The sequence below is a fragment of the Pseudorasbora parva genome, chromosome 2, assembly GCF_024679245.1.
Source record: "Pseudorasbora parva isolate DD20220531a chromosome 2, ASM2467924v1, whole genome shotgun sequence".
Taxonomy (NCBI): domain Eukaryota; kingdom Metazoa; phylum Chordata; class Actinopteri; order Cypriniformes; family Gobionidae; genus Pseudorasbora; species Pseudorasbora parva.
The window spans coordinates 34,505,177-34,530,329 of NC_090173.1; the positions used below are offsets into that span (position 1 = coordinate 34,505,177).

The window sequence follows — 25,153 nt, forward strand, 5'->3', positions numbered from 1 at the left end:
CTATAAAAAAAGCTTCCTCTGATCACATTTTAATTTTCTGATATTAAAAGCAACAGTTCTACTTCTGTGGAAGCTACTGCAATTTTATTATCTAACTAGCGTACAAAACAGCCATCTTATTGTACCGTGATTAATCAACTTGGGAATTATGGTTGTATCTTAGTTATTTAACCTGTGGTCTTCTGCTTTTCACACACTACAATAAATCTTGTTTCCAAGTAATTCCATGTATCATATTTATTAGTAAATCAATATATTTCTATTTTTTTCTTAGAAACCCATATCACATATTGAAATTGAACTACAGCTGGGGTAGAGAGAGAGGGAGAAAAAAAATGTGGCCATGTGGAGGCAGTAGTAAGTCAGGCCTATCTTGACCATTGACTCCAGGGGAGATCTGAGCCGCTGCGAGCTGCCTGCATGACTCTCCCCAGATCGAAGATGGCGGTGTCCGTGTTCTCAGGCGTGCGTCTCCTCTCCATCGGAGACGCCAATGGAGACATACAGCGACATTCAGAGCAGCAGCCTCTGCGACTAGAGATCAAAACCAACCAGGACGCGGCTCTCATAAGCCTCTCGAACAGTAAGTAGATGCTGCCTTTAAACACTTTGCATCCGGCCTCAGCTGAGCGGTGTATCCTAGCTTAGCTTAATGAGAGTGTTGTGCGAGCGGCATGTGCGTGTGTTGCAACCCCTGGCTTTTGAGTTGTGATCTCAGATACGGCCATCGTGCCCGTGCATGCTCTCTAAAACATGTAAAGTTGCGGGTGCCAGGGGTTTGGTTGAAACATGCATGCCACAAACCACGTTGATCGTAGCATGTTAGCATCCGTAAACACTTCGTATTGTGTTAAGCTGCTTATAGTTAGCTGCTACCCAGCTAAACGCACGAGCCTCGACAATTCAGCACTGAGTGCGTTTCTACATTCTTAAATATACATTTTCTGTGCATTAGGTTTTTCCCAGATCCATGTCCTGTTGATCCAGACTTTCTTCCAGACGTTTTTAGCTGGCAGTATGTAACGTTAAGGGTTTGGATAACGTTAATGTTGATTGGCGCCTACATAGTTAGCCGCAGTCTAAACCTTCAGTCATACTGTTACGCTTCAGAAAGTGCAACAGAAACCCATTCAGTTGTGTTATGCACGTGCTTTATTTGTGTAAACATTTTGTTTATTGAAATTGTTTAACCTGGTTGGATGGTGCGCTGAATGGATGCTGCGAGTTTACTTGATTGATTGCGCACATCCCAGGCGCGCAGTTCTGCGCCAACTCTCTACTTTTACTATACTGTACCACCAAACAGCCCGGGTTCTCTTTCTCAAAGTGCAGAAAACATTATGAAAGTAATGTGAAATTACTCGGAGGTTTCTTACGGTAGCACCGTTTGGTCATTTATCTTTGTTCTGCGGGGAACAATAGCGGGTCCCCCGCCTCCTTTTCTCCAGTGTCCCGCCTGTTCATTCAGTGCTCAGGGCTTTTGTTTGGAGCCTCATGCTGCCGATGTCCCGTGGATGAGATGAATGTCTTACTGAAACACATGCGTGACCCACATCCAATAGAATTTTTTTTAAAGTTTTATTTCTTTGAGCCCCACTTGCAGCTGCACCCTCAGCGTTGTTGTTTTTTTTTCACCGAAAGACCAAGTTTAAGAGAAATTCATATGAGTGTGTGAGAGGGATTTTGGGCGTTTTTATGCATGAACGCGAGCTCTTAAATGTTCAATGTTGCGTAAACATTATACAGAGATGGTAAATGTACTGGACTTTTTTCTCTCTTTGTTATTTCACAAAGAAATGTTTATTTTATGGACATATTAAAATGATTTACACTCGTGTGAAACGCGTCGTTTGTTGTACATGCAGCAGGTCGCCCCTTTAGCTGCTTTGTTGACATCACATGGCCGATCTTGTTGTTCAGTTGACAGGGTTAAACATGATAAATGTATATGTGTTGTACACAGTGTCTAAGGTCCTTTACAAAGCATAAACAAAACAAAACTAATTGCGTGAAACTTTAAGGAAGTATATGCTCTTCCACACTTGTGGTTAATTCACGTTTGTATAGCAATTTGTTTCTTTCGCTTTCACTGTGGTATACCGGTTGCCTCTTTAGCTTGTTGTGAACAGTTGTTTTTTTTTAGTCGTTTAGGTTGTTTTTGGAGTCCAAAGAGCAAAGGCTTCAGTTATGAACAGTTGATGCCAAGAATCACTTCTGTTCTAAAGCTCAGATTTTCATTCAGTGCCACTGTTTGTTCCTCGTTTCAGAGGCATTTTCTTGAGCTGCTGTAGAGACTTTTTGTTTTCAACTCAATTATATAAATACCAGCCTAATCTGTTTATGGAAAGAAAGCCTGACCTAATCCTACAACATCTGGGGAAATAAATGTCAAAATCCCTAATCCTGGCATTACTGCATACTGTTGCAGTGAATTAGAAGGCCAGGTTAATGTCTTTGACTAATTTAGTTTGCTTGGCTTCACTTTTGTTTATGTTGTAGTAGTAACCTTTAAGGAGCTAGTGTAGTTCATATTAAAGCTGAAGTGTATGTTGTAGTTGTTTTTATTGTTATTAAACACATTTTCTCCTGTCCCAGCTTAAAGTAATAAATCGCCTGTTAACATGTATGACATTCTTGTTTTATTTTGCTACACACACACACATTAAATTTGGCTTCCGATGTTTGGAAAAAATCTGTTGAAACATTCTTCTAAATACTGTTTGTCAAATAATTGATATCAAATAATAATTTGTCAAATAATGGATATCAAACATCATTCTGTTTAAGGGACTGTCTGTTTGCTTTATATTAACAGTATGAATTAATTATCATGCATATTTATATCCATGCAATTGCTTTTCTCCACAGATGAGGAGACATGTGTCTTTAAGTGTTCTGTATCGCGGGAGACAGAATGCAGTCGTGTTGGGAAGCAGTCCTTCATCATTACTCTGGGCTGTAACAGTGTCCTTCTGCAGTTTGCATCTCCAGCAGGTAGAGCTCACCTCCTTTTGCAAGTGCATCGCCCTTTACAGTGATTTATCAGTTCGCTGAAACATTGAGACAAGCACAGCTGCAGTCGCTCATGGTTTACAATCACATTTAAATGATTATAGGCAAACCTGAATGAAGGGATAGTGTTATGAAGCATGTTATCTAATGTGTCCACTTTTGCTGTGTTTGCCAGATTTCTCTTCTTTCTATAACCTTCTGAAGAATTGCCGTGGACACAGGGGCGAACGTTCAGTCTTCAGTGAGAGGACGGAGGAGTCCTCAGCTGTACAGTATTTCCAGGTTTGTTTGGCTTCAAATTGACAGGCATATGGAAAGCGGGCATTTGAGGAACCTGTTCTTACTTATCTTAAAACCTCAAGAGATCTTTTTTTTAATAAGTAACAGTCATCCAAACTATTGTTTTAATTCTAATGTTCTCTTTTATGGTCTAGCATAAACAGAAGTGTTATGTTATGAATATATTTCTCTTTTTTTCTTTTTCTTTCTCTCAGTTTTATGGCTACCTCTCTCAGCAACAAAACATGATGCAGGATTACGTGCGAACTGGAACATATCAACGAGCCATTCTCCAGAATCATACTGACTTCAAGGATAAAGTACTGTATTTTTTTAATCTCAATTTAGAAAATAAAGGTCATTTTTTAGCCTGATTTTAGCCCTCTGTTTGAAGGGGTGTGTCTGCTGTGTTCAGTGTAAAGGCCCACTGCTGTGATTGGCTAACATCTTTGCATATGAAATCAGTATTACATGGAACTCTCTTGAAAACCATTACTAACTTTTTACCATTATGGCTGTTAAGATTAACTAACCTTGTGAAAATTGTTTATTATAGCATTATATTTAGGTCTACTCCTGTGGAATGAAAGGTTACAGCAATGCACATTGCAGCCGATGATAGACATGTCTGTTGAGCACATGAATGCAGTGATCACAAATCATTGCAACAAAATGCTTCTGTCAACTTACTGTACAAACACAATGTAAATAAGAGATTCATTGTGCAGTGTGGACACTGAAGGTTTAGTGAGAGTCCAGAACTGTTACTGGTAAACTTGCGCTGGGATTGACAGCTCCAGCTATTTTAAAGGGAAGATTCGTTGACCGCTTTCTGTACAGGATTTAATCACAATTTAATAACCGATTCTTTTGCAGAGATGCTCTTTGGTCACACTATTACGTCATAATGTGACAAACTCTGAAACAAGTTGTTTTCTGAGCTTGGTTTCAATTAAAGCAGTTAGGACTAAAAAGGATGTATTGAGTTCTGAAACTTAAAGGATGTTTTTATAGCATAATTACATGTCAAAAGATCAATTACATTTTTTTTTCTCAATTCATTACCCCTTTAAATGTACTTGGCAGAAAGTTGAGTGGTTTCAGAACTGCTATATCTGTGCTCATTATAGCATTTTTTGTTCTGTTTTTATTGTTATTATTCAATTTTTTTTGGGGCTATTATGACCTTGACTTTTAGCTTTAATGTCCAGACCAAAATATCTGAAACTGGAACAGCTGACTTATTACAATTTAGTAAAAAAAGGCTCTTGAGTCTATAAAAAAGGTTATTCCTTTGTGAATGCTTCTCTGAAAGCATTATTATCTAAATGCATTGATTCTTGTTCTCATTCCTCTCTCTGTGTCCTTCTTGTCTCAGGTGGTGCTGGATGTAGGTTGTGGCTCTGGAATTTTATCATTTTTTGCAGCTCAGGCTGGTGCCCGTAAAGTGTATGCTGTGGAGGCCAGCACCATGGCTCAACATGCAGAGGTATGATGTATTCATATACAGATTCCTCAGTCATTAACAAACACTAGCCATTCATTATTGAGGTCAGTAATGTTTAAAGGGATACTTCAGCATTGGAAAGATTAATCTGTATTATGAGGTCAGTAATGTTTAAGAAAAGAAGTCTCTTGGCAAAGCTGAATTTATATAATGATTTGGGGCTCAAGACAAATTAAATCAGTACTGAAGCCATTTAATTCCTTGAATAAAGTTTAATAAATAATAATAAAGTTCAGTTATTTGGGAAAAATTGTAACATTTCTTTGTCACTTTTAATCTATGTAATACATCCTTAGTTGCTATAATTTTCTTTCCAAAAATCGTACTGACCCAAAGTTATATGTATACATCAAAAATCACATTTAATCATTAATAAATGTACAGGCAATTGTTTTGCTGTATACTGGTACTAAAATAAGTATGGATACAATGAATATTTGTATTATTAAAATATTTTATTAAGTATTGAGTAATGGAGAGAATCATTTTTACTCCCCTAAAAAGGATCAGAATGCATGACAAACATGTTTTAGTATTAAACGGAAACCGAAAATGTGGTATTATGCCAAAGCCAAAATATTTATATTGATAATCACAAGTCATTCCAATAGTGATAGTAGTACTAAAAATTGTGTCCACAGGTTCTTGTGAACAGTAACAGGCTATCAGATCGTGTTGTGGTGATTCCTGGGAAAGTGGAGGAAGTGTCCCTGCCCGAGCAGGTGGACATAATCATCTCGGAACCCATGGGTTACATGCTGTTCAACGAAAGGATGCTAGAGAGCTATCTACATGCCAAGAAATTCCTCAAGCCTAACGGTAAGAGAAAAAGGTTAATTTGATAAAAAGAACCAATCAGCTGAAGATTGGAACATGCTTGGTTACTAAGAGTGTTACAGAACACGAAAACACACTATGTACCTTGGTTTTGAAGTCATGGTTTTGTATGTTTTCAGTACAGCAGGTGGAACAATTTTAAGGTTTTTTTGTATTATTAACTCTCTCCCCACCAGTGTTTTTAGTCATTTTTTTTCAAAAGTTTAATATCTCCCAAAATATTTTGATGTATGAATATCTGAACATGCAATATATCAAAAAAAAGAAAAGACCCTGCTTTTAAACAAACAAAAAATATTTTAGCTTCATTCATTTATTTTTACTTTTATTTTTTATTAACACTTAAATGTGAGTATTTTGAGCAAAAAGCTAAAAAAAAAAATTCTGTCAGACTACATCCAGATCGGATTCAGAACGGTGATCAAAACACAGATGGAGCAGATCTAGTCCATCAACACCCCCAAAGTTTCCACAGTCATATACCACTCCCTGGGTCAATATTTCTTTCTAGGGGTGTCCCCGACTAAGGATTTACACATTCGAATCAGAATTTTCGAATCTCTCTATAGTCGACCGATAGTTGAATCATCTTTGTGTGTGTAAACCACAGACCAGAAAAAATGAAACTGTATAAACGGGTTGGGAAGGGCAGGACACTAGTCAGCAGGAGGCTAAGACTATTTTTATTTTACTTTACACACGGCACACAGCCACCACTTTTAATAAAGTGATCAAAACTAGGCTACACTAGACACTCGTTAATTAACCGTTTTCTCATTTAAAAGCCGCGATCGAAACACTGAACATCACACAAGTATAAAGTTAAAAGAACATTTTGATAAATAAACCTAAAAATATACCTGCCTAGAAAGGAAATGAACACTTTGAGTGCGGGGGGGTCGCACACACCGGACTGAAGCTCAGCGCCGTGTCTCAGGTAACTTATTTCACACCAGGCAGACGTGAACATTATATACGCATAAGCTCAAATTTGAATTGACTTCTAAAAGAAGAGCTGCACGATGAGTGTATTTTGTAGCACAGGGTGAAATCAGTATGTACATTCACGATTTGAGGGAAAATATAAATTTAATCGCCGCGGACAGGCGTCGAATGCCGCCGCCAGTGTGTAGCCTATGTGTTCAGATTTTAAAGGCGCGGCGCGTCCGGTGCGAAGCTAAGTGCCCTAAAAGGGCCGATCGCTCAGCGCCGCGACACATCTTTATAACGCTAATATTGAGCACCCCCATATTGCCAAAATGGTATGATCCTCGTTTCATAACACCCGCGAAGATTCGACCAGGAGATCAGTGGTCGAATCTGGGCCTGCATATCCATGCATCGAATCTTCGATTATTAGGGGTCACCCCTATTTCATTCAATAACATTTATTTGCAGATTCATATGCTGTTTGTTTATGATCGCATACTTTTTCATATACATCTGCTTGCATATGAGATTGCTCGTTTCTGCTTCTTCTTTGTGTTTTGATCTGGAGAATTCTGTACTTGTTAAGGAGATGCATACTAATCTAATGCTATCTACTATATAGCTGATAACACTGAAAGCTGTATATCTCAAATGACAAGTTAACTCATTGAGTTAAACCGTGGTTTGATGAGTGAATGACCGCAACACCCACTGCAGTTTTTTGGTGCTGTTGTAATTTAGGGGATTTGAAGTGTTTACACTTTTGAATGCAAAATATTTTAGAATAAGGTAAGAATTATTGTGCTCTAATCCACTCCTTATATTTGATGTTTCTAGTGCCTTTGCTATTTTGCTGCTATCTTATAATAGTATTTTGTTCCGTCTCTTTTCGTGAAACAACGGCCCAGGCCATTGTTGCACCTTGTGGAACAACTGATTAGCGTAATACAAAATCAAATGTGTGTGCTACCTGCATATACTATATTCGGGTTACAAAAAAATCTGGAGGCATGCATACTATTCTGTTGCTGATATTTGCGCAAAGTGCGTGGACCCTCACGTACGCATAAAAACCGAAGTATACTTTGGGTATTAGATGCAAGTTGTGGACTGACGAAAGCGCATCTCAAATAACACATGCACCTGACAGTAGGGCAAACCACATAGGTTTATGATTAGTTTGTCACAATATTGGAATTTCTTTAATATGATACCTTGAAATTATTAGATTTTCTATACCACAGGGAAAACTGCCATATAGATGTTTTTATCATCTCATGATTTTCTTTTTTTGTTGCAATAACCTTCACACAGCACAGGTATGGCTAAATTTACAAATAAAAAGACAAGTAAACAGTCAGTATTAAAATAAGAACTAAACAGTTTGCAAACGATAGCTTAAATAGAGTAGAATATATACAAATGAAATAAATACAGATGTAATATTCAGGTAAGAAATGATACTTAATCTAGTACAAAAAAATACTGAAGTCTTCATTGTAAAAATTAAATGGCATTTAATGCTTACAAAAAGTGCAGTGATTTTGTTTTTTGATTAACATGAAGACAGCGGCAGGTTTACAAGGCTGCTGTCACTTTAAGAGCATCTGCACAGACCTTTTATACAAAATGTGCTGTGTATTTGACTGTTTTAGCGCAGTAAGCCAAAAAAAATCTAAATGTCATACTCGCAAGTTTTGTGAGATTCCTCTACTTTATATAGATCAGAGGTGCTCTGCACGTGCAGTGGTTAAAACAACAGCGTGTTTGTTTGGTACAGTCAAACGCCTAATAGTTCATCAATATATATTTATATCACACCTCTTCTTTTACAGGCAAAATGTTTCCCACCATTGGAGACGTTCACCTCGCTCCTTTTACAGATGAGCAGCTTTACATGGAGCAGTTTACGAAGGCCAATTTCTGGTGAGCTTTCTAAAAAGAGGATATGGACATTGGGTTGGGAGGGAGTGAAGATACAAAATGTATGAGTGTGAGTAAATAAGCAGGCAGTCATGTAACGGGTAGCAGATGTTAAATGACAAACTCAAAGTGTAAATAAACTGTCATTTAGGACTTTAGCAGATGACTAAGATATAACTAGATGATTTCTTTTGTGTTTATACTTGATAAACTGACATTTCTTGTCTTTCAGGTACCAGCCATCTTTCCATGGGGTGGATTTGTCTGCACTGAGAGGAGCTGCGGTTGATGAATACTTCAGACAGCCTATTGTGGTGAGAAATGGAAGGGAATGACCAGCGGATAGGGTGTGCGCTAGTGAATTCGTTAGTACATGCTAGCTTTTTAGACTTAGCCACTGTTTGGAAAGTTCATAAGGCAGAAAGCCATAAAAACACATTAGCTTGTGTTTGTGCCTTCAGAGGAAAGATTATACTGATAAATAGTGTGTGAAGTATGAAGGTAACTGGAGATTTGTCTCCTCGCTGGCTATAGAGGCCTTGAGGGTAAATACGGACAGGATTGAGTTACGTACTTAAGCCCAAATGAGAACGGTGAGGATGTTTCTAGGAAATGGAGAAAGGCAGCATGCTTCATGGATTAGGCAAATGTATTCAATGTAGTTTTATGTAGGAGACGGAGAAGTATGTATGCTTGCTTTGTGCCCGTGATGAAAGGCCGGTGTTTTGTGGTCTGGGTTTCTGAGCTCACTGTTTGTGTGTGGTCAAGGGGTATGCAATAAATTTAGGTCCATCAAGGAAGGTTTATGAAGCATGTCTTTATGTGAACAAGAACGCATGCAATTTTAGTTGTTGGATCCTCGCAGTGTTTTGAAATCCATCAGAGCTACTTTTTCCCTTGCCCTTGAGACGCCAATTAACATGTCAATTGTGTGCTCTGTTTTCAGTCCACTGATTTCTACACATCATAATTATAATTTACATTCTGCGTGTGTGGTTTATATCCAGCAGTAGTCAGCTGTTCAGGCATTCATGGTGTCTGTAATGGTGTTACACTGCTGGGACAGTGACCTGCTGTGGTCTGGCTCTAGGGGGGGCTGTTGTAGCATCCTCCAGAGTTCAGGCTAAGGCAGGAGAGCCCTCTGAGCTAGGACTGAGTCTGATTAACTGTGGCTCAGCCCTTGACAAGAGGCCTCACAGCGCATCGTCCTGTTTGATTTGACCCGCCTCATCCTCCTCCGCATGCATGACTCCGTGTTACATTGGGATGTCTTGCATTTCTCATTTATTCTGTTTTCTTTCAGGACACTTTTGATATCAGGATCCTTATGGCCAAATCAGTGAAATACACAGTCAACTTTTTAGATGCTAAAGAAGAGGATCTTTACAAGTATGGGTCCACCAAATGCATCATTTCATTGCATTTAAATGCAGCCTTTTTATATAAAAATATGGTTAAAAAAAAGCATGTCTGCCTGTCAGTTTTTTTAAAATATTCTTCTTCTTTCTTGCTCTTCCTAGGATAGAAATCCCCTTCAAATTCCATATGATGCATTCAGGGCTTGTACATGGGCTGGCTTTTTGGTTTGACGTCGCATTCATTGGATCAGTGTAAGTTCCTACACATTCTCTTTATAAGTCACCCCTCTTTTCATGAGATGTATTTTAATGGACTGTCCCACTTTTAATGTAAGTTGAAAACTTTTTTTTAACGAAGTAAGCTCATTAAATGCTTATTTAGTGAGATTGCAAAAACATTTTACTGTAAAAAATCTGTATATCAAAAAAATCAAAAAATATCAAAAAAATGTATATTCAAGGGACAGTTCACCCAAAAATGAAAGTGTGATGTTTATCTGCTTACCCCCAGGGCATCCAAGATGTAGGTGTGTCTGTTTCCTCAGTAGAACACAAATGAAGATTTTTAACTCCAACCGTCGCACTCTGCCAGTCATATAATGCATGTCAAAGGGATGTTTTTTTTTGAGAGCCACTATTAGATTAAACAACACATACACATAGGAATCCATATTAAACTCCATGGCATGTGACGATACATTGATGTCTTAAGACACGAAACAATCGTTTATTGTGAGAAAGTATTTATTTTTTAACCTCATATCAGACAAATCTCATGCAGTGTTCCCAATGCCATTACTTCCGCCAGAGAAGGTCAAAATGACGTTGCAATCATAGAAATGTGTACATAGATGCCTCATTCAACCGATCTGCATAGGCACTGATGAGGTTTATATATATATCTATGATCGCGCCAGGTTTTGACCTTATCTGGCGATTCGTCTGATATGAGGTTAAAAAAAATAACATAAATACAGTTCAGTTTGTATATAAATATAACATAACATAAATACTGTTCAATTTGTATATGAATATAACATAAATACTCCAATTTTTACGTCATGTGGACCCTTGTGCACACGGAAAGTATAACAGGATGCATGTACTATTGCAGCCTTTGCTAGTTAAAGTTGCTACTATATTTGGAGTTCTCCATGTGTGTTTTGTGGAATTAACGATAATGATTAATTCATAGTTAATTAGAAAGAAAATTGATTATTAATATATCTGAAAATTTACATCAATTGTAGGTAATTGTGTGGTCATTTATATTACATTTCCTCTTTTCTTTTTTTTTGAGGGAATATGATAATGTTTGTGATTTTGAAATTAATATTTGTATGTGAGGGGTAAGGCCTGGGTATTGTTTAAAATCTTTCGATCCGGTGCCAATTTCGATACCTTAGTTTTCGATACCGGTTCCTAACGATACTTTGCCATTCATGATGGAACGTTTTGTTTTGAAGAAGAACAGAAGAAAAGCGCTTCCACTAATAGACTGCCTAATAGATTTATAATTTTTGCCGCGCTACGATTTCCACTTGACTGCACTGCACATATCAGAAGATTATTAAGGAGGCAGATGACTTTGATGGAGGAATAAACAGCTTTACTCGCAAACTACAATTCATGTTAATCAATAAGGTGATAACCAGGGCCGTTGTAAATCGAAATATATACGATTTATTCGAAAAGTGTATCCAAGTAGTAATAATTAGGTGTTTGCTGTCGTAATGATGACAGTAGCGCCACAGCTGTTGCGTGCTCTTACACTGTTAGTGCTCACTGCATGCGAACCGCGCTCTGGCCCAAACGAACCGCGCTTTGGCTCACCTCTTCCAAGCGGGCCAGGGCCGGCCAAATGAACCGCGCCAGAGCATGGAACGAAGCACTCACACTTGTTAAACAAACCAGGGCCAAACGTACCGTGCCAGGGCACGGAACGGAGCACTCACACTTGTCAAACGAACCGGCTTTGGGGCTCAAACACGTTTAGGCACAGTTCAGAGCGCCTAGTGTGAGTACACCGCCGCCTTTGGTTGCAATGCTCTTATAGAATAATGCACTTTGCATCTACGTTTATAAAGTGTAGCCACACTTTAGACCGCTTTGGCATTGTAAAACGACAAGGTAGAACGCATGAGAAAAAAAACAACTACACTTGTGCTGTGTTTAGTGTGACTGTGAGTATCTTCAGAAATCCTCTCCGTCACGTGGTGGTGGACAGCAAATCACCAGTGCTTTAGGTCCTTACATACAAGTATGCTGCAGGCTCACACAGACAGCCGCTTTGCTTTTGGAACCAAAATTTGGCACAGAAAAATAAATAATTTTTCGATATTCATAGTATCTTTGTTTTTCGTTCAATACCATAAAAGTATTGCCGTTCGGTGCCCAGCCCTAGTGAGGGGAAAAATGAAATGATTTCTAATCAGAATATTGTGACAGGTGTGCTCTTGTGCTGTGTCTCTGTGTACAGGATGACGGTGTGGCTCTCTACGGCCCCCACCGAACCCCTCACTCACTGGTACCAGGTGCGCTGTCTGCTGCAGTCTCCTCTCTTTGCCAAGGCAGGGGACACAATGTCAGGCACTGCACATTTAATCGCCAACAAGAGGTGAACACACACAATTCTTTATGGTAACCCTCAGGTTGTTAATGTCAGGTGGTTAACGTTTTCATTTGTTTCCACTTCCTCTTGCAGACAAAGCTATGACATTAGTATTGTTGCTCAAGTGGACCAGACAGGCTCCAAGTCCAGTAATCTACTTGATCTGAAGAACCCTTTCTTCCGGTGAGATGAAACCTTGGAAACTGATAAGAGTTTGTCTGAAACATGTTGCTTACGCTATGCTGTGTTCTGCAGGTACACGGGCACAACACCCACCCCACCCCCAGGGTCACACTATTCCTCCCCTTCAGAGAACATGTGGAACACTGGGGGAACCTATAGCATGAGCCAAGGCATGGCTGTGTCGGGTAGCTCTTACACAGTCATTCCTGACTTCTTTTCACATTTACATTAGTTGGCCACAATTCCTCCCATGCATTTGCTTTTGGATATTTGGAGTAATGTCACTGATTTTGTTTTTCTGTCTCTCTCTCTGTCTGTCAGGGATGCCTACAGCCTATGATCTCAGCACTGTCATTGGCGGAGGTGGGACAACAGTATCCCACAACAATCTCATCCCCCTTGGTACAGACACACACGCACGTATGGATATTTACACACACACACTCACACATACACACATATGCTGAGTGAAATGAGCTCTGGTGTGGTTCATTTAAAGAGACCATTCACCCAAAAATGAAAATTCTGTCTCTCCAAATCCATAAAACTTCAGTTCATCTTTGAAGCACAAATATATCTGTAATATTCTTTCTTCCCTGTCCTGCAGAGGTTAGCGCTAAACTCTGTCTGCAGGACACTGGGGCTGAATCCGAAATGGCGCCCTAAACCCTCTCTTTTACTATCTTCAATCACTATTCCCTACATTAGTCCACTAATACAGTTCACTTAAAGGAGTGAGTGAATGAATGAATTCAGACAGCCGTTGTGTGTACATCGGCTCTATGCTTGTTATTGTTGTGCAATGTGGGATAGAATGAATGCATTCAATAATGTCCACTATGGTTTTTATCAGGGATGGAAATTAACTTTTTTGTCCACCGGCCACTGTGACTGGTGGATTTCAAAATCTACCAGCCACTCCATGTTTTTACCAGCCACTTTCTTGTTTTTAAACGACAATGTGCAACTGCATGTGAAAATTTAATACTACAAGCTCTACAATACTTAAGCAGTTTATTTAATCTCAAGTCTCAATGAAATACTGACATTTTCTCTATCTCTCTTATACACACACAAACCATGAACTGATATACATTTCATTAAATGAGTAGGGCTCTGTGCGCTTTTTTTTTTTTACCTGGATGTGGCATTTGGATGATTCGTGATCTTTTATGGCTTCCAGTTTTAGGTTTTTAGTCCCAACAATTAAAAACTATTCGTTTTGGCATCTTCTGAAGCGTGTTGACGACACACCGAGCAGAACATTGTCAGTAGGGATGCACAGAAATAAAAATTCTTGGCCGAAACCGAAACACCAAACGAAATTATGCCAACTATTAGTACCATTGCATTTATGGCTAATGCTGTGACTGTGTAACTTTACTAAAAATCAAGGCATTGCGATTGCATAAATTAATATTAAAGTTTCAAATATTAATCAATTACAAATTATGCAAATATTTATTTAGCACATTGCAACAATCCACAGTATAAAATACAATTACAACTAAAATGTTTAACTTGATCACTCATGTGTACATTTAATAATAGCTAATGTACAGGCCTAATGATTTGCAGAAAGGTACAGAAATTAAATAAAGTAATCAAATGTAAAATAACTGCATATTTTAACTGTTTAAATTATAGATTAATCCTTATTAAACTTACAAAAGCTATTCAAGAGCAGTGAGTGATGTCCTTTTGTTTGACATAAAACAGACAGCAGTAAAGGCTACTGCCCCTTTAAGACCTAGTGCAGGGATATGCTCTTCTTTCTCGACTGTATAACGTTCTCTTGAGGCATATTCAGACTATGTCTGCTTGGATACTAATCAAGATGGACATGTTGACATACTTTTTGTGCGAGTTTGTCCATTTAAGCGCAAGACTTACTTGAAAGAGAACTCAAATTTTTGGGGGTTGGGTGGCTAATTGGGCTTAAGCCCCGAATGTTTTGTCAAAAGCCCCGAATCTTTTTGTAAAAAAAAATAAAAGTAATTTTGTATCATTTCCTCTCAGTCTTTCAGACTGGAGCGGCAAAAAATGAAACAAAAGCTGTATTACCGTGTGTGTGGCGGACGGTCGGCAATGCATCGCACATCACTCAGCTTGTTTGCCAATGCCAACTGGCAATAAAAACTAACGAAGAAGAATATACATCATCATCTTCGTCGTTGTCATCAGGTATTGGCGGGCTTTTGTATTTCACCGGCGTCGTAGTTAACTGTAGTTAACATGGACACTACACATTTTTTAAAAGGAACACTAAACCTCACCGGCCAGAGAGAGATTCTGCGTCAGACGAAAGTGTTACAGGTTTGTGAATCCACTGTTGTAACACTTGAGTTACATGACTGTATTGCTTGTTAGCTAGCGAGTTAACGTTAGGTTTTACTTATTAAGGCGAGACAGGTGAAAACATAGTTAATTTTGAGATTTTGGGCCAGTTTACTCCCTTAACATGCAAGCTTTCATGTCAAAATAAAAAAAAGGCAACATTACATATTTAAGGTGGTTATTTCATTATATTTTGTCACCGTGCGCCTTTAGATTTCTACCGGAAATCATCCAAAGTTACTCTAACGCGAGCTCCCGTGCCGTCTCCATTCACAGAAACATGTCATGCCTGGTATCATTATAAAGCTCTCAGTCTCACACACAGCGCTGTCCAAATATGGGCATTTCCTTTGTAGAACTAACCAACCGCGAAAGTTTGCAGCCGAAAACAACATCTGATTGGTCATGGATTCGGATGTAGCAAATTTGTCAGCTAAGCACAAAGTAAACCAAACTGAACTCTAAAGATTAGTAATGATGTTTACACCAAATTCCAATTTTACCCATGCAGGCTAACTTAAAAATATTCAGATAATGGTTGCCTTTTTTATTTTCCAGGGGTTAAAATTAGTCATCCTTAAAATTTTTGGTGTTTTGGATTCACTACAGTGCGAGAACAGTTAAATACAAAACAGGTTGTAGGCTCTACTGGGTGATTTAAATTGATAATTGAACCCCTGGTATAAAGTTTTGGAAGACTTGGATTAAACCACAGTATATGTATTACTTTTACAATGTCTTTTTGGACACATCCAAAACTTTGATACTTCAGTGGATGGACAAAAATGAAAAATGAGTGAATATAATATAAATATATAAAAATATATTTAGTTATATTCTGAGGATGTAATGCAGGTTTGGAACAATATATGGGTGAGTAAATGACAGAATTCATTTGTTTTGGGTGAACTATCCCTTTAAAAAAACGAAATGCAGAGATTTAAAAAAAAAAAAAAAAAAAAAGGTTTACGATATTGAAGGGGCCACATCCTGAAGGACAACAGCTTTTAAGACGAGAGCTTATGTATTCTATATATTACTGGGGATGTCGGGAAAGAGTTGAATTTGGCTATAAAACATCTTTGGTGCAGAAAATGCAATTTATAATGGGACATCAGGGGGAAAAATAAATCTATGACCCCTTTAATTTATGCTGTTCATTACATGCTTATAGGGCTGGGCGATATGACGAAATATATCGTCTGGACGATAGAAAATGTCTATCGTTTTATATAAGGCTCTATCGCTTACGCCACGATAAGGCGTTTATGGCAGAATTTTACGTCAAGATGCACCTCACGCCACGGCATGCCCATGCAATACATAAACGCGCTCCCTCTGTCTCTCTCTCGCTCTCTCACTCACACACACACACACACACACACACGCGCTGCAGCCTCCCTTCCACTCACGTCACTTTTTTAAAATCCCCCACAGCGCGAAACACGAGTCCCGCAAACGCGCCGCAGAGGAGCTTGTTTGTAATCAGAGGACAAATGGCTCCTTAGTTTCGAAATGGTTTGGGTACAAGGTGATCGCGTTGAAAATAAAGGCGTTTGTCCAGCCTTAGAAGCTCATTTGAATCATTGCCGCGGCTCATTTAAGAAAATGACAGCTCCGAAGAGACGCCGCTTTAGTTTGAGGTAGTGCTAACAATAATAAAGAAAGACGATCAACACCTTATGTGTTACCACTGAAATGAAGATGTAATATATTTCCAAATGTAAGCCCATCTTAAGCGAAATGCACGCTTAAAGGGGTACTTCAGCGCTGGGAAGATGAATCTGTATTTAAACTGGGTCATCAATGCAGTAGAAATGTGAAATTATTTTTGAATTTGGTGACTTCTAGACTGAGAAAAGATAGAAAATGTATTTTTGTCCCATGGGGATGAAAGACTACAATTCCCAGAATGCTTCGCTGCCCTGTGAGGCCATTCCCAACGCCACCAACTTCATTACTGAGTTAGAGAAGACACTACAATTAAAAACTGAACGTGTCTGTTCAATATAATGAGTGAGTCACCGCGCGAGTATATCACAGCACTGAGCACTAACTGCAGGAGTGATGAGAGCTGAGGTAATCGCGACTACACTCGCGGCATAAATTCATAACGCGAGTTCAGTCTGGCGCGTTTCAGTTCATGCCTTTGCAAGCTTAACTTTCATAGAAATTAATTTGAGAAGTTAAAAGACTTACATTGCTCACCATAGCTCCGTTTAAATGAGTGCCTGTAGTTGCCAGCTGAGCTCTACCTGCGAGCTGAGTGTGATCTCCCATCCCCCATGCGCGGATTCAAAACATGCGGAAATGGCTCCCTCTGCTGGCTGTAGTCTTTAGCCTCTGGGCAAACATTCCTCCTATGATGCAAAAATCGTCAATTTGCATCATAGGAGGAATTTTTCCAGAAATAAAATGCATAAATCTCTCGTCTCAGGGAGATATGAGGGGGGAAAGCACAATAATTTGAATTTACTCCAGGGTTTCTACTGATACAAAGCCATATGCTAATCGCTGAAGTAACCCTTTAATACTGTCGTCTGCTCTGGCTCTAACCTCGAGTGTTTACTTTTTGCAAACCTTGTGAGCGCGCAAACCCAAACGCTGTGACCTCGCGCCAAATGTTTTTATTGGTTTATTAAGCACAAACAGGCGAGTTATGAAAAATTGAGTGCGAGGGATATGTTCAATCACACACAAAGATTTTGGAATGAGACGGCCAACTGTAGTAGCGTTTAGTCCACTGTCTATAATAGCCTAATTTAGAGATCACTTTTTTATTTATTTTAACCGACAACTTTGATCGGTTAACGTTGATACGGTCAGCCATCGGTCAAACGTTCATCGGTAAACATCCCTAGGCAGGTGTTAACTTTACTAACAGTCTTGCTTTAAAAAAAGGTTCTAAATAAAATAAAAATGTAGTCCATACTACCTTTATTTGTTTTGTATATCATTTCAAACTGCATTTCCACATTGCAATTTTGTATAGACTATTCATAAACTGAATTAATAGAAAGGTTGCTATATCGTTATGCATATTGTTATCGGGATATCAAATGAGCTATATCGGGATATGAAATTTTGGCCATATCGCCCAGCCCTACATGCTTATATTATTTATCTTTTCTAAAACCCTTCACATGACAATAAATAATTGTATATCATTTAAGATTTTCTATACTACAGTACTGTCAGTCTCCTTCAGCTTCATGTCAAGTTTCTTTTTTTTTTTTTGGTAATCACATTTTGTTTGTGTATAAATTGAAGAGAGTTGTCTGTCTTTTTCCCCTCCAGTGAACACGGGGATTGTGAACCACACTCACTCCAGAATGGGCTCTATAATGAGCACCGGAATCGTCCAGGGTGAGTGTGTCTCTTCTCTAAACAAGACCTACACTTTTACAGATTAAAGCAATTGTTCACCCAGTGAGGAAGATTCTGTCATTTACTCACCATGTTGTAACATATACTTTTTTTAATCTCTAAACTTAAGAATTTTGTTTTTGCTTTTTAATGTTTTTGTCCATATATTGGAAGTCTTGAAGAGGCATTGAATGCTTTTTGAGTGAAAAGATTGAATTTGGGCTTTTATTCATATAGTTCTGCCAAATCGATTAATCACAGCCAAAATAAAACCTCATGTTTTTCAAGTCCCAGTAAACTGGAAGTAGCAAGTGAGTTTTCTTCAGTGCTGTGATGTATTTCCAAGGTTAACGGAATATTGAATAGAGGGCAGGGTTTGACTTCAGCGCTCCTCTCCATCTCTCACTCATAGCAGAATCACGGTTGGAGGGGAATGGTGTAGCGTTTTAAAACCAAAGCTGTCAAACTACTGTCATCTGAGAAGGAATGCCGTTTCCAGAACGGAAGTTACTTTTTTTTTTTAAAATTACCACGACAAACTATTTTTTTCTGTGTATTACCTAGCACGTTTTAATTGTTCACCCTAAGACCTGTAATATGTGCTAACAAAGTAAATTGGGTCAAATTTGATTGATTGAGAACTTTATGCATGTGCTGTGTATAATAATGTATAAATGCACACAAACTCGTGTACATATTTAAGATTTTTTTAATATTGTATTTAAATATATAAAGTATATACATTAATGTTTATATATGCATAATAATAAGTACATACGCATATATTAATGCAAACATAAACTTAAGTTAGATGCGATTTAATCGATTTGACAGCACTAATATAAACATTGATTGATGCAAGCTGTTGATGTTGCTTCATGCATAAGAGAAAAGCCTCATTGGTTTGAACTCCTGTGATGAGAGAAAAAATCTTAATTTGTGTTCTAAAGATGAACATTTGCTTTTTTTCTCACAGAGTGAACCCAAAAAAATAATCATGTTTGGTTTGGTTTGGTTTGGTTTGGTTACTTTATTGTCCCCGAGGGGAAATTCTGCTTGGGCACAGTGCATAGTTGCTTCTTAAAAGAACATCACAAACATAAAAAACACCACAGACATCACAGATCACACAAATACTGCTTGGGCATAAGGCAAAGGTAATTCATAAAAAAAAAAAAAAAAAAAAAAAAAAAAAACATTAATGACAACTCAGGTCCATGAATGAAAGTGCATGTGCTAAAGTGCTTATATGTTTATTGCACGTTGCCCTAATAGCACCGGAATCATATATAAAGTTCTTTATTTTCCTTTCTTCCTCTTTCCCTTTGGACACAGCTCTATTTTACATTGTTCAGCAGCTTAATGGAGGCTGGCACAAATGATAATTTTAAGCGATTCGTTTTACATTTTGGTACACGGAGTCTTCTTCCTGATGGCAGGGTTTCGTATTCAAGGAAGAGGGGATGTTTAAGATCAGATTTAATTTTCATAGCCTGTTTCATAATTGTCTGATCATACAGGATCTGAATAGGCTCATAGTCTCTCCTTCCTATAATTTTCATAGCCGTTTTGTGCATGTTGGCAAGCTTGTTTTTCAGTTTTAGTGTTAAGTTGCCAAACCAAGCACTAATTCCATATCTGATGACACTCTCCAATATTGCACGGTAGAAGATCATCATGATCTGACTGCTCACTCCATACAACCTTAATCGCCGCAGAAAATAAAGCCTCTGCTGCAGTTTATTGCACAGGTTATCAACATGTGTATTCCAGCAGAGAAGATTATCGATGTGGACACCTAAGTATTTGTATGAGGACACCTGAGTTACTTCCTGGTTTTTAATGACCACTGGCTTGTGGTCTGTAACTTTCCTCGGGTCAAAGACCATCTCCTTTGTTTTATGAATGTTTAAAAATAGATAATTTCTGTCACACCATTTAACGAATGTATCTATTTCATCTTGGAACATAGAGGAGTCTACATCCTTGTATAAAAGGCTCAAGATCGCGGTATCATCTGCAAATTTCATTATATAGTTGTTAACGTGAAATTTCCTACAGTCATTGGTGTACAATGTAAACAGTATTGGTGACACTACACAACCTTGAGGAACTCCTGTGTTACAGTATTTGACCTCCGATAGTGTCCTGTTGACCCTCACTTGCTGTGCCCTGTTGTTTAAAAAAGAATAAAACCATTTAATTAAGATAGTATTAACGTTCATGTTTTTAAGCTTCTCTAAAAGCACATGAGTTTGGACTGTGTTAAAAGCTGAACTAAAGTCGACAAACAAGATTCTAGCATAAGCGTTTATGTTTTCGAGGTGTTTAGAAATAAAGTGAGAGATGCATAGAATTGCGTCATCAGTGCTGCGTTCTTGCTTATAGGCAAACTGGTACACATCTAGTTTTGACTCTACATCCTTCATAAGTAAAGACACAACGAATTTTTCAAAACATTTCATTACTGTCGAGGTTATAGCTATAGGACGAAAATCTTTATTTTCTGAGGCGCCTGTTTTTTTAGGCAATGGAGTTATAATTGATTTCTTCCACAGAGTTGGGACAGTATGAGTAGCCAACGACTGCTGGAAAATAGGGCACCAAGCCATTGATAGTTCTTCTGCACAGCTTTTGAGCAGAAAGGCTGGTAGGCCATCAGTTGCACTAAACGTTTGTTCTTGGTGTGATATGAATAGGCCTTTACAGTGTAGTGTGTGTTAGGTGCCTGCAGATAGATATATTGTATAATTCTCAGACCGTGTGGGTTGTATTTTCAAAATGCCTTGTTCAGTAAAAAAAGACAGAGTTCCAAATCCCATGTCTCCGGCATTCTATTCCTGTCCACTGTGTTCAGTTTTTATTGTATTTCTTTTTTATTTTATTTTTTTAAAGCATCTTGCATAAAGCCCAACAAGAAATATCTGATCAGGGTCAAGTGAACCTGAAACCAGGCTAATTAATCAGTGTTTTACTGTAAATACTAAATAGCTAGTTCAAAACAAAAAAAAAAAATAGTATTGCACCCTAATGGTGATTTGATCTTTAATTTGTTCTCCTTATCCCAAAGTATACATAATTTGTTTGGCGTGAGCACTTTTACAAAGCATTCTCCAGTGTTTGTGCTATTTCTCTCCAGGAGTTATTATTGTTAAAAATCTTTTGTATTTGCACTTGAGTTCCAGGTAACTGTCTGCGCAGGACTGTTTTGTTTTTTTTTTCTCCATCCCGCTAGGTTCTGTTCCGCACCCACCCACTCCCACTTAAAATTCAATGTGTTCACCTGCTTACCCGCTTTTCTTCCTGACCCGACTGATCCCACTACATTTAGACCTTGTTTCACAAAAATTTAAATTCTTTCTCAATTTACTTACCCTCAAGTTATTCCAAACCTATATGAGTTTCTTTGTTCTGCCGAACACAAAAGATATTTTGCAGAATGTTTGTAACGAAGCAGATAGAGCAACCATTGACTATCGTAGTATGTTTTCTCTACTGTGGTAGCCAATGGTTGCTTTATCTGCTTCGTTACAAACATTCTTCAAAATATCTTTTGTGTTCAGCAGAACAAAGAAACTCAAACAGGTTTGGGACAACTTGAGGGCGAGTAAATTGAGACAGTTCACCCAAAAATGTAAAATTCTATCCTTTTAAATTTCACCTAAAGAAAGACAGTAACTGGGGATAACCAATATAACATTTTGGCTATACAGTCATTTTTGTCTTAGGATACTGTCAGCACCCCAAACAATGTCACAGAGAACAATAGGCTAAATCAAAAATGACATCTGTAACTCAAAATTATAAGCCAAAAATACAAATAAACAAACATTTTAGCTATAGCTACTGCAAAATTAAATATTTTTAACATCCATGCAAGAACAGAATGTCGCTGATTGATGACATATTTCATATTACCAAACGTACCTCCTCCAAAATTATGACCACAAAGGCTGAATATTCTCTCTCGTGGACAGGATGCAAAAAATGTATATTGCCAGGTTCAGGGCAGGGAACCGGGAACTGTTTGAATGGCTACATTGCATAAAGTTTTTTTTTTTTTTTTTTTTTTACTTCAAGTTTAAGCGCAGATACGCTGTTTTCAGAGAATGTCGGGAGCGGCCGGGCTATTGTCTGACTGCCCTGCCCGCTCCCATCCAAAGTACACCAGAGTTACCGACCGCTACCGTCTTTGATTTGGAAATTGACTCCCGCACCGCGAGAATTCTGATCTGGTCTATTTGCAGACCTCTAGTTGCAGGTATCTCTTTACCACCTCGTCAATACAGGCATCAATTGTTGTTGTCTCCAGTAGTGCACAAAAATAGAAGTGTGAGCTAAGCTACACAATTAAATCTAGCTGCACACATACATGGTTTATCGTACACGCAAACTACGCTGAAGACAAATTTTACATAATGCGGAGTTGCACACCTTACCCATGACTTCAACATCTTGGATTCCAAGTGTTATAAATGCAAAGGATGTAATGTTGCTTATTGCTTTTATCTCTTCTCAGGGGCCACAACTGCCCAGCAGGGTCCCAGCAGCAGCAGTCCTCATTACCCCGTCACCAACCAGTTCACCATGGGCGGCCCGGCTATCTCCATGGCATCTCCTATGGCCATCCCCAGCAACACCATGCACTACGGGAGCTAAGGCCAAGAATCGGCCTCTGCATGTCCAATCCCCACCCCCCTACCCCCCACCCCTGCAGATCAACCGCAGCCAAATTCAGAATACCAAAACCAGTGCACCAGTCTCTGACCATCACTTTATAGTCTCTCTCGCTCTCTCTATATATATAGATATACATGTATACATATATATATTCTAAACTCTCTCTTTATCTCACTGGTGTTTTATTCTTACATATCCGTCCCGCGGCCCTATAACGTGAGCGTGCGCAGGCATTCGGCCAGTTCAACGCGTCTGAGATGTGTCATTGTTACTCTTCCCCTCCCTAGCCTCACGCAGCGCCTGCTCCACAACCAGCCACTGGGAGGCAGCACTTGTCTGTAAGCATGCTGAAAAAGCACAAACCAGAGACTCAAGACTCAACGGAAAGGACTCGGTCGCAGAAACGCTGTCGTCGGGACACGTCTTTTTTTAATATATAAATGCTTTACAAATGTGCACATGTTCCCCCTTTAACTTCATGAACTCCCAGTTTTTTTTTAGCCGCACGTATGCCATCATTGACTGACTATTGATATGAATTTTAGATCTATTACAGGATCTTGCCACTGTTCCTAACAAGTCCAGCTATGTTGAACCTACTCTTCACTGTCTGGTTTTTTACGTTTCAACATCGACTGGCCATTGCATCTTGATTCTTTCAGCATGGGCTTTTGACGGCCACATTGACTCACCTAAATGTTCACGACCTCTCATCGCTCACCAGAAGAGATGGACACGTGCTGTAGATGCTCACAGAGTTCATTACGGCTACTAGCACAGTACCGCTGGATCCTGCCTGTAGACAAACATAGCATAGATAGAGATCGTCTTACTTTTCATTCCATTTCTGACTGTATTTTAATGTAGTGCAGTCCCAGATTTATGTATTTGCTTGGTGTTCCCTGAGGTGAATTCTGAGCATGGTTTATCGAGACCGCTTCTGTTGACCCCCTTCCGACTCCAACACGAAGCAAATCTGACTTATAAATTGGCGGATTCATTCTCAGTCAATTATAAGGACATAAAAGGTTTCGGGAATAAAAAGACCAGCAAAAAACCCTCCACTACCAGCCAAGGAGGACGACGGCGTGCTGGGAAGGACAGTCGGCAACTAGGGGGGAGAAGACAGAAAGATGAATGATATAAACAGTGGAGTCTGTGGACACACTGACCGCTGCAGCAGGACAACTGTTTGGAATTGCAGTATCCTAGTTTACATCCCTTGAACCTTTATTTTGTCAACTTCTGTGTGTTGTGAGACTCGTTGAGGAATGGAGGAGATCAAGTGATGCCTGACTAGCTATAACTTTCCTCCTCATTTCCTCCTCTCTCTCCTTCCCTTCCCACACCGGGGATATGATGATAACCCCATCAAAGACTTTAAAGACGAATGCACCGCTTCCAGTCAGTTGTTTTTTTTCTGTTCATTTGGTTTGAAATAGCAACTTTCATGAGATCATGAGATGGAAAAAAAAGTGTCTGTTAGTTTGTAGAATTAACTTTTTGTTTTGGTTTCCTTTCACAAAAAAGCTACAGACAAAAAAAGGAGCAAATTAAATGTTGATGGAGAAGTCCCTACGTGTGGCTACTTACAGTAGCGTTTGTTGTTTTATGGGTGAGTGTAAAACAAGTATACAATCAAACTTAGTTTGAGGAATCGTGATCTGGATAGGTTGTAGATGGCTATAGAGTTTCTGCTTTCCAGTGAAGCAGATTTTGGAACAGATTTAAAAAAAAAAATAAATTCTGTACACTTTACACTGATGTTCAGTTTGTTAATATGCATTTGGTATTATGAACTAACAATTTATTTTACAGCATTTATTAATCAATGTTAATGTCAATTTATAAATATATTATCGTTATTTAATTTGTGTGTTTAATATGTTGTTAGTTTATACAATTTGAAATTGTGTATAAAATATGAAGCAATTAATATGAACCCAGATAAATGCTTCAAAAAAATTCTTAGTTCATGCTAGCCATTGCAATAAAACAGAACATTATTGTAAAGTGTTGCACATCATTTTTAGCTTAATATTTTCTAAAACACAAAAAGAGAAATTTTGCAGCTTAAGCAAGGTTTTTTTTTTTTTTTTTTTAATAATTTGAATGGCCAGTACATTAATT

At 38.5% G+C, this 25,153-nt stretch overlaps 1 protein-coding gene and 1 non-coding gene across 5 annotated transcripts; both read left to right on the plus strand.

The window, feature by feature from the left end:
- Positions 1 to 367: 367 nt before the first annotated feature.
- LOC137041384 (histone-arginine methyltransferase CARM1) lies at positions 368 to 24,597 on the plus strand. 4 transcript variants are annotated; one of them, XM_067417614.1, is made up of 16 exons: positions 368 to 583; positions 2,869 to 2,994; positions 3,188 to 3,294; positions 3,507 to 3,611; positions 4,670 to 4,780; positions 5,440 to 5,617; positions 8,401 to 8,491; positions 8,721 to 8,802; positions 9,792 to 9,877; positions 10,009 to 10,098; positions 12,326 to 12,463; positions 12,551 to 12,640; positions 12,713 to 12,810; positions 12,962 to 13,060; positions 18,275 to 18,343; positions 22,863 to 24,597. In XM_067417614.1, the coding sequence occupies exons 1-16, from the start codon at positions 421 to 423 to the stop codon at positions 23,000 to 23,002; spliced, it is 1,773 nt and encodes a 590-aa protein (XP_067273715.1). In that variant the 5' UTR covers positions 368 to 420; the 3' UTR covers positions 23,003 to 24,597. The 4 variants fall into 4 exon arrangements, with proteins under 4 accessions (XP_067273715.1, XP_067273707.1, XP_067273731.1 ...); XM_067417606.1 differs by having other exon boundaries at positions 369 to 583; positions 12,713 to 12,825; XM_067417630.1 differs by having other exon boundaries at positions 369 to 583; positions 12,962 to 13,042.
- LOC137057125 (small nucleolar RNA SNORA74) lies at positions 9,491 to 9,688 on the plus strand. Its single transcript, XR_010900432.1, has one exon. It is a non-coding gene; the product is annotated as a small nucleolar RNA SNORA74 (small nucleolar RNA).
- Positions 24,598 to 25,153: the final 556 nt, after the last annotated feature.

What these genes read in the sequence shown, in the direction of transcription:
- LOC137041384 (XM_067417606.1), top strand. Translation starts at nt 421, where the DNA reads ATGACTCTCCCCAGATCGAAGATGGCGGTGTCCGTGTTCTCAGGCGTG. An exon ending in CATTTAATCGCCAACAAGAG is followed by an intron (nt 12,464 to 12,550) that starts GTGAACACACAC and finishes TTCCTCTTGCAG; the next exon opens with ACAAAGCTATGACATTAGTA. An exon ending in CCAAGGCATGGCTGTGTCGG is followed by an intron (nt 12,826 to 12,961) that starts GTAGCTCTTACA and finishes TCTGTCTGTCAG; the next exon opens with GGATGCCTACAGCCTATGAT.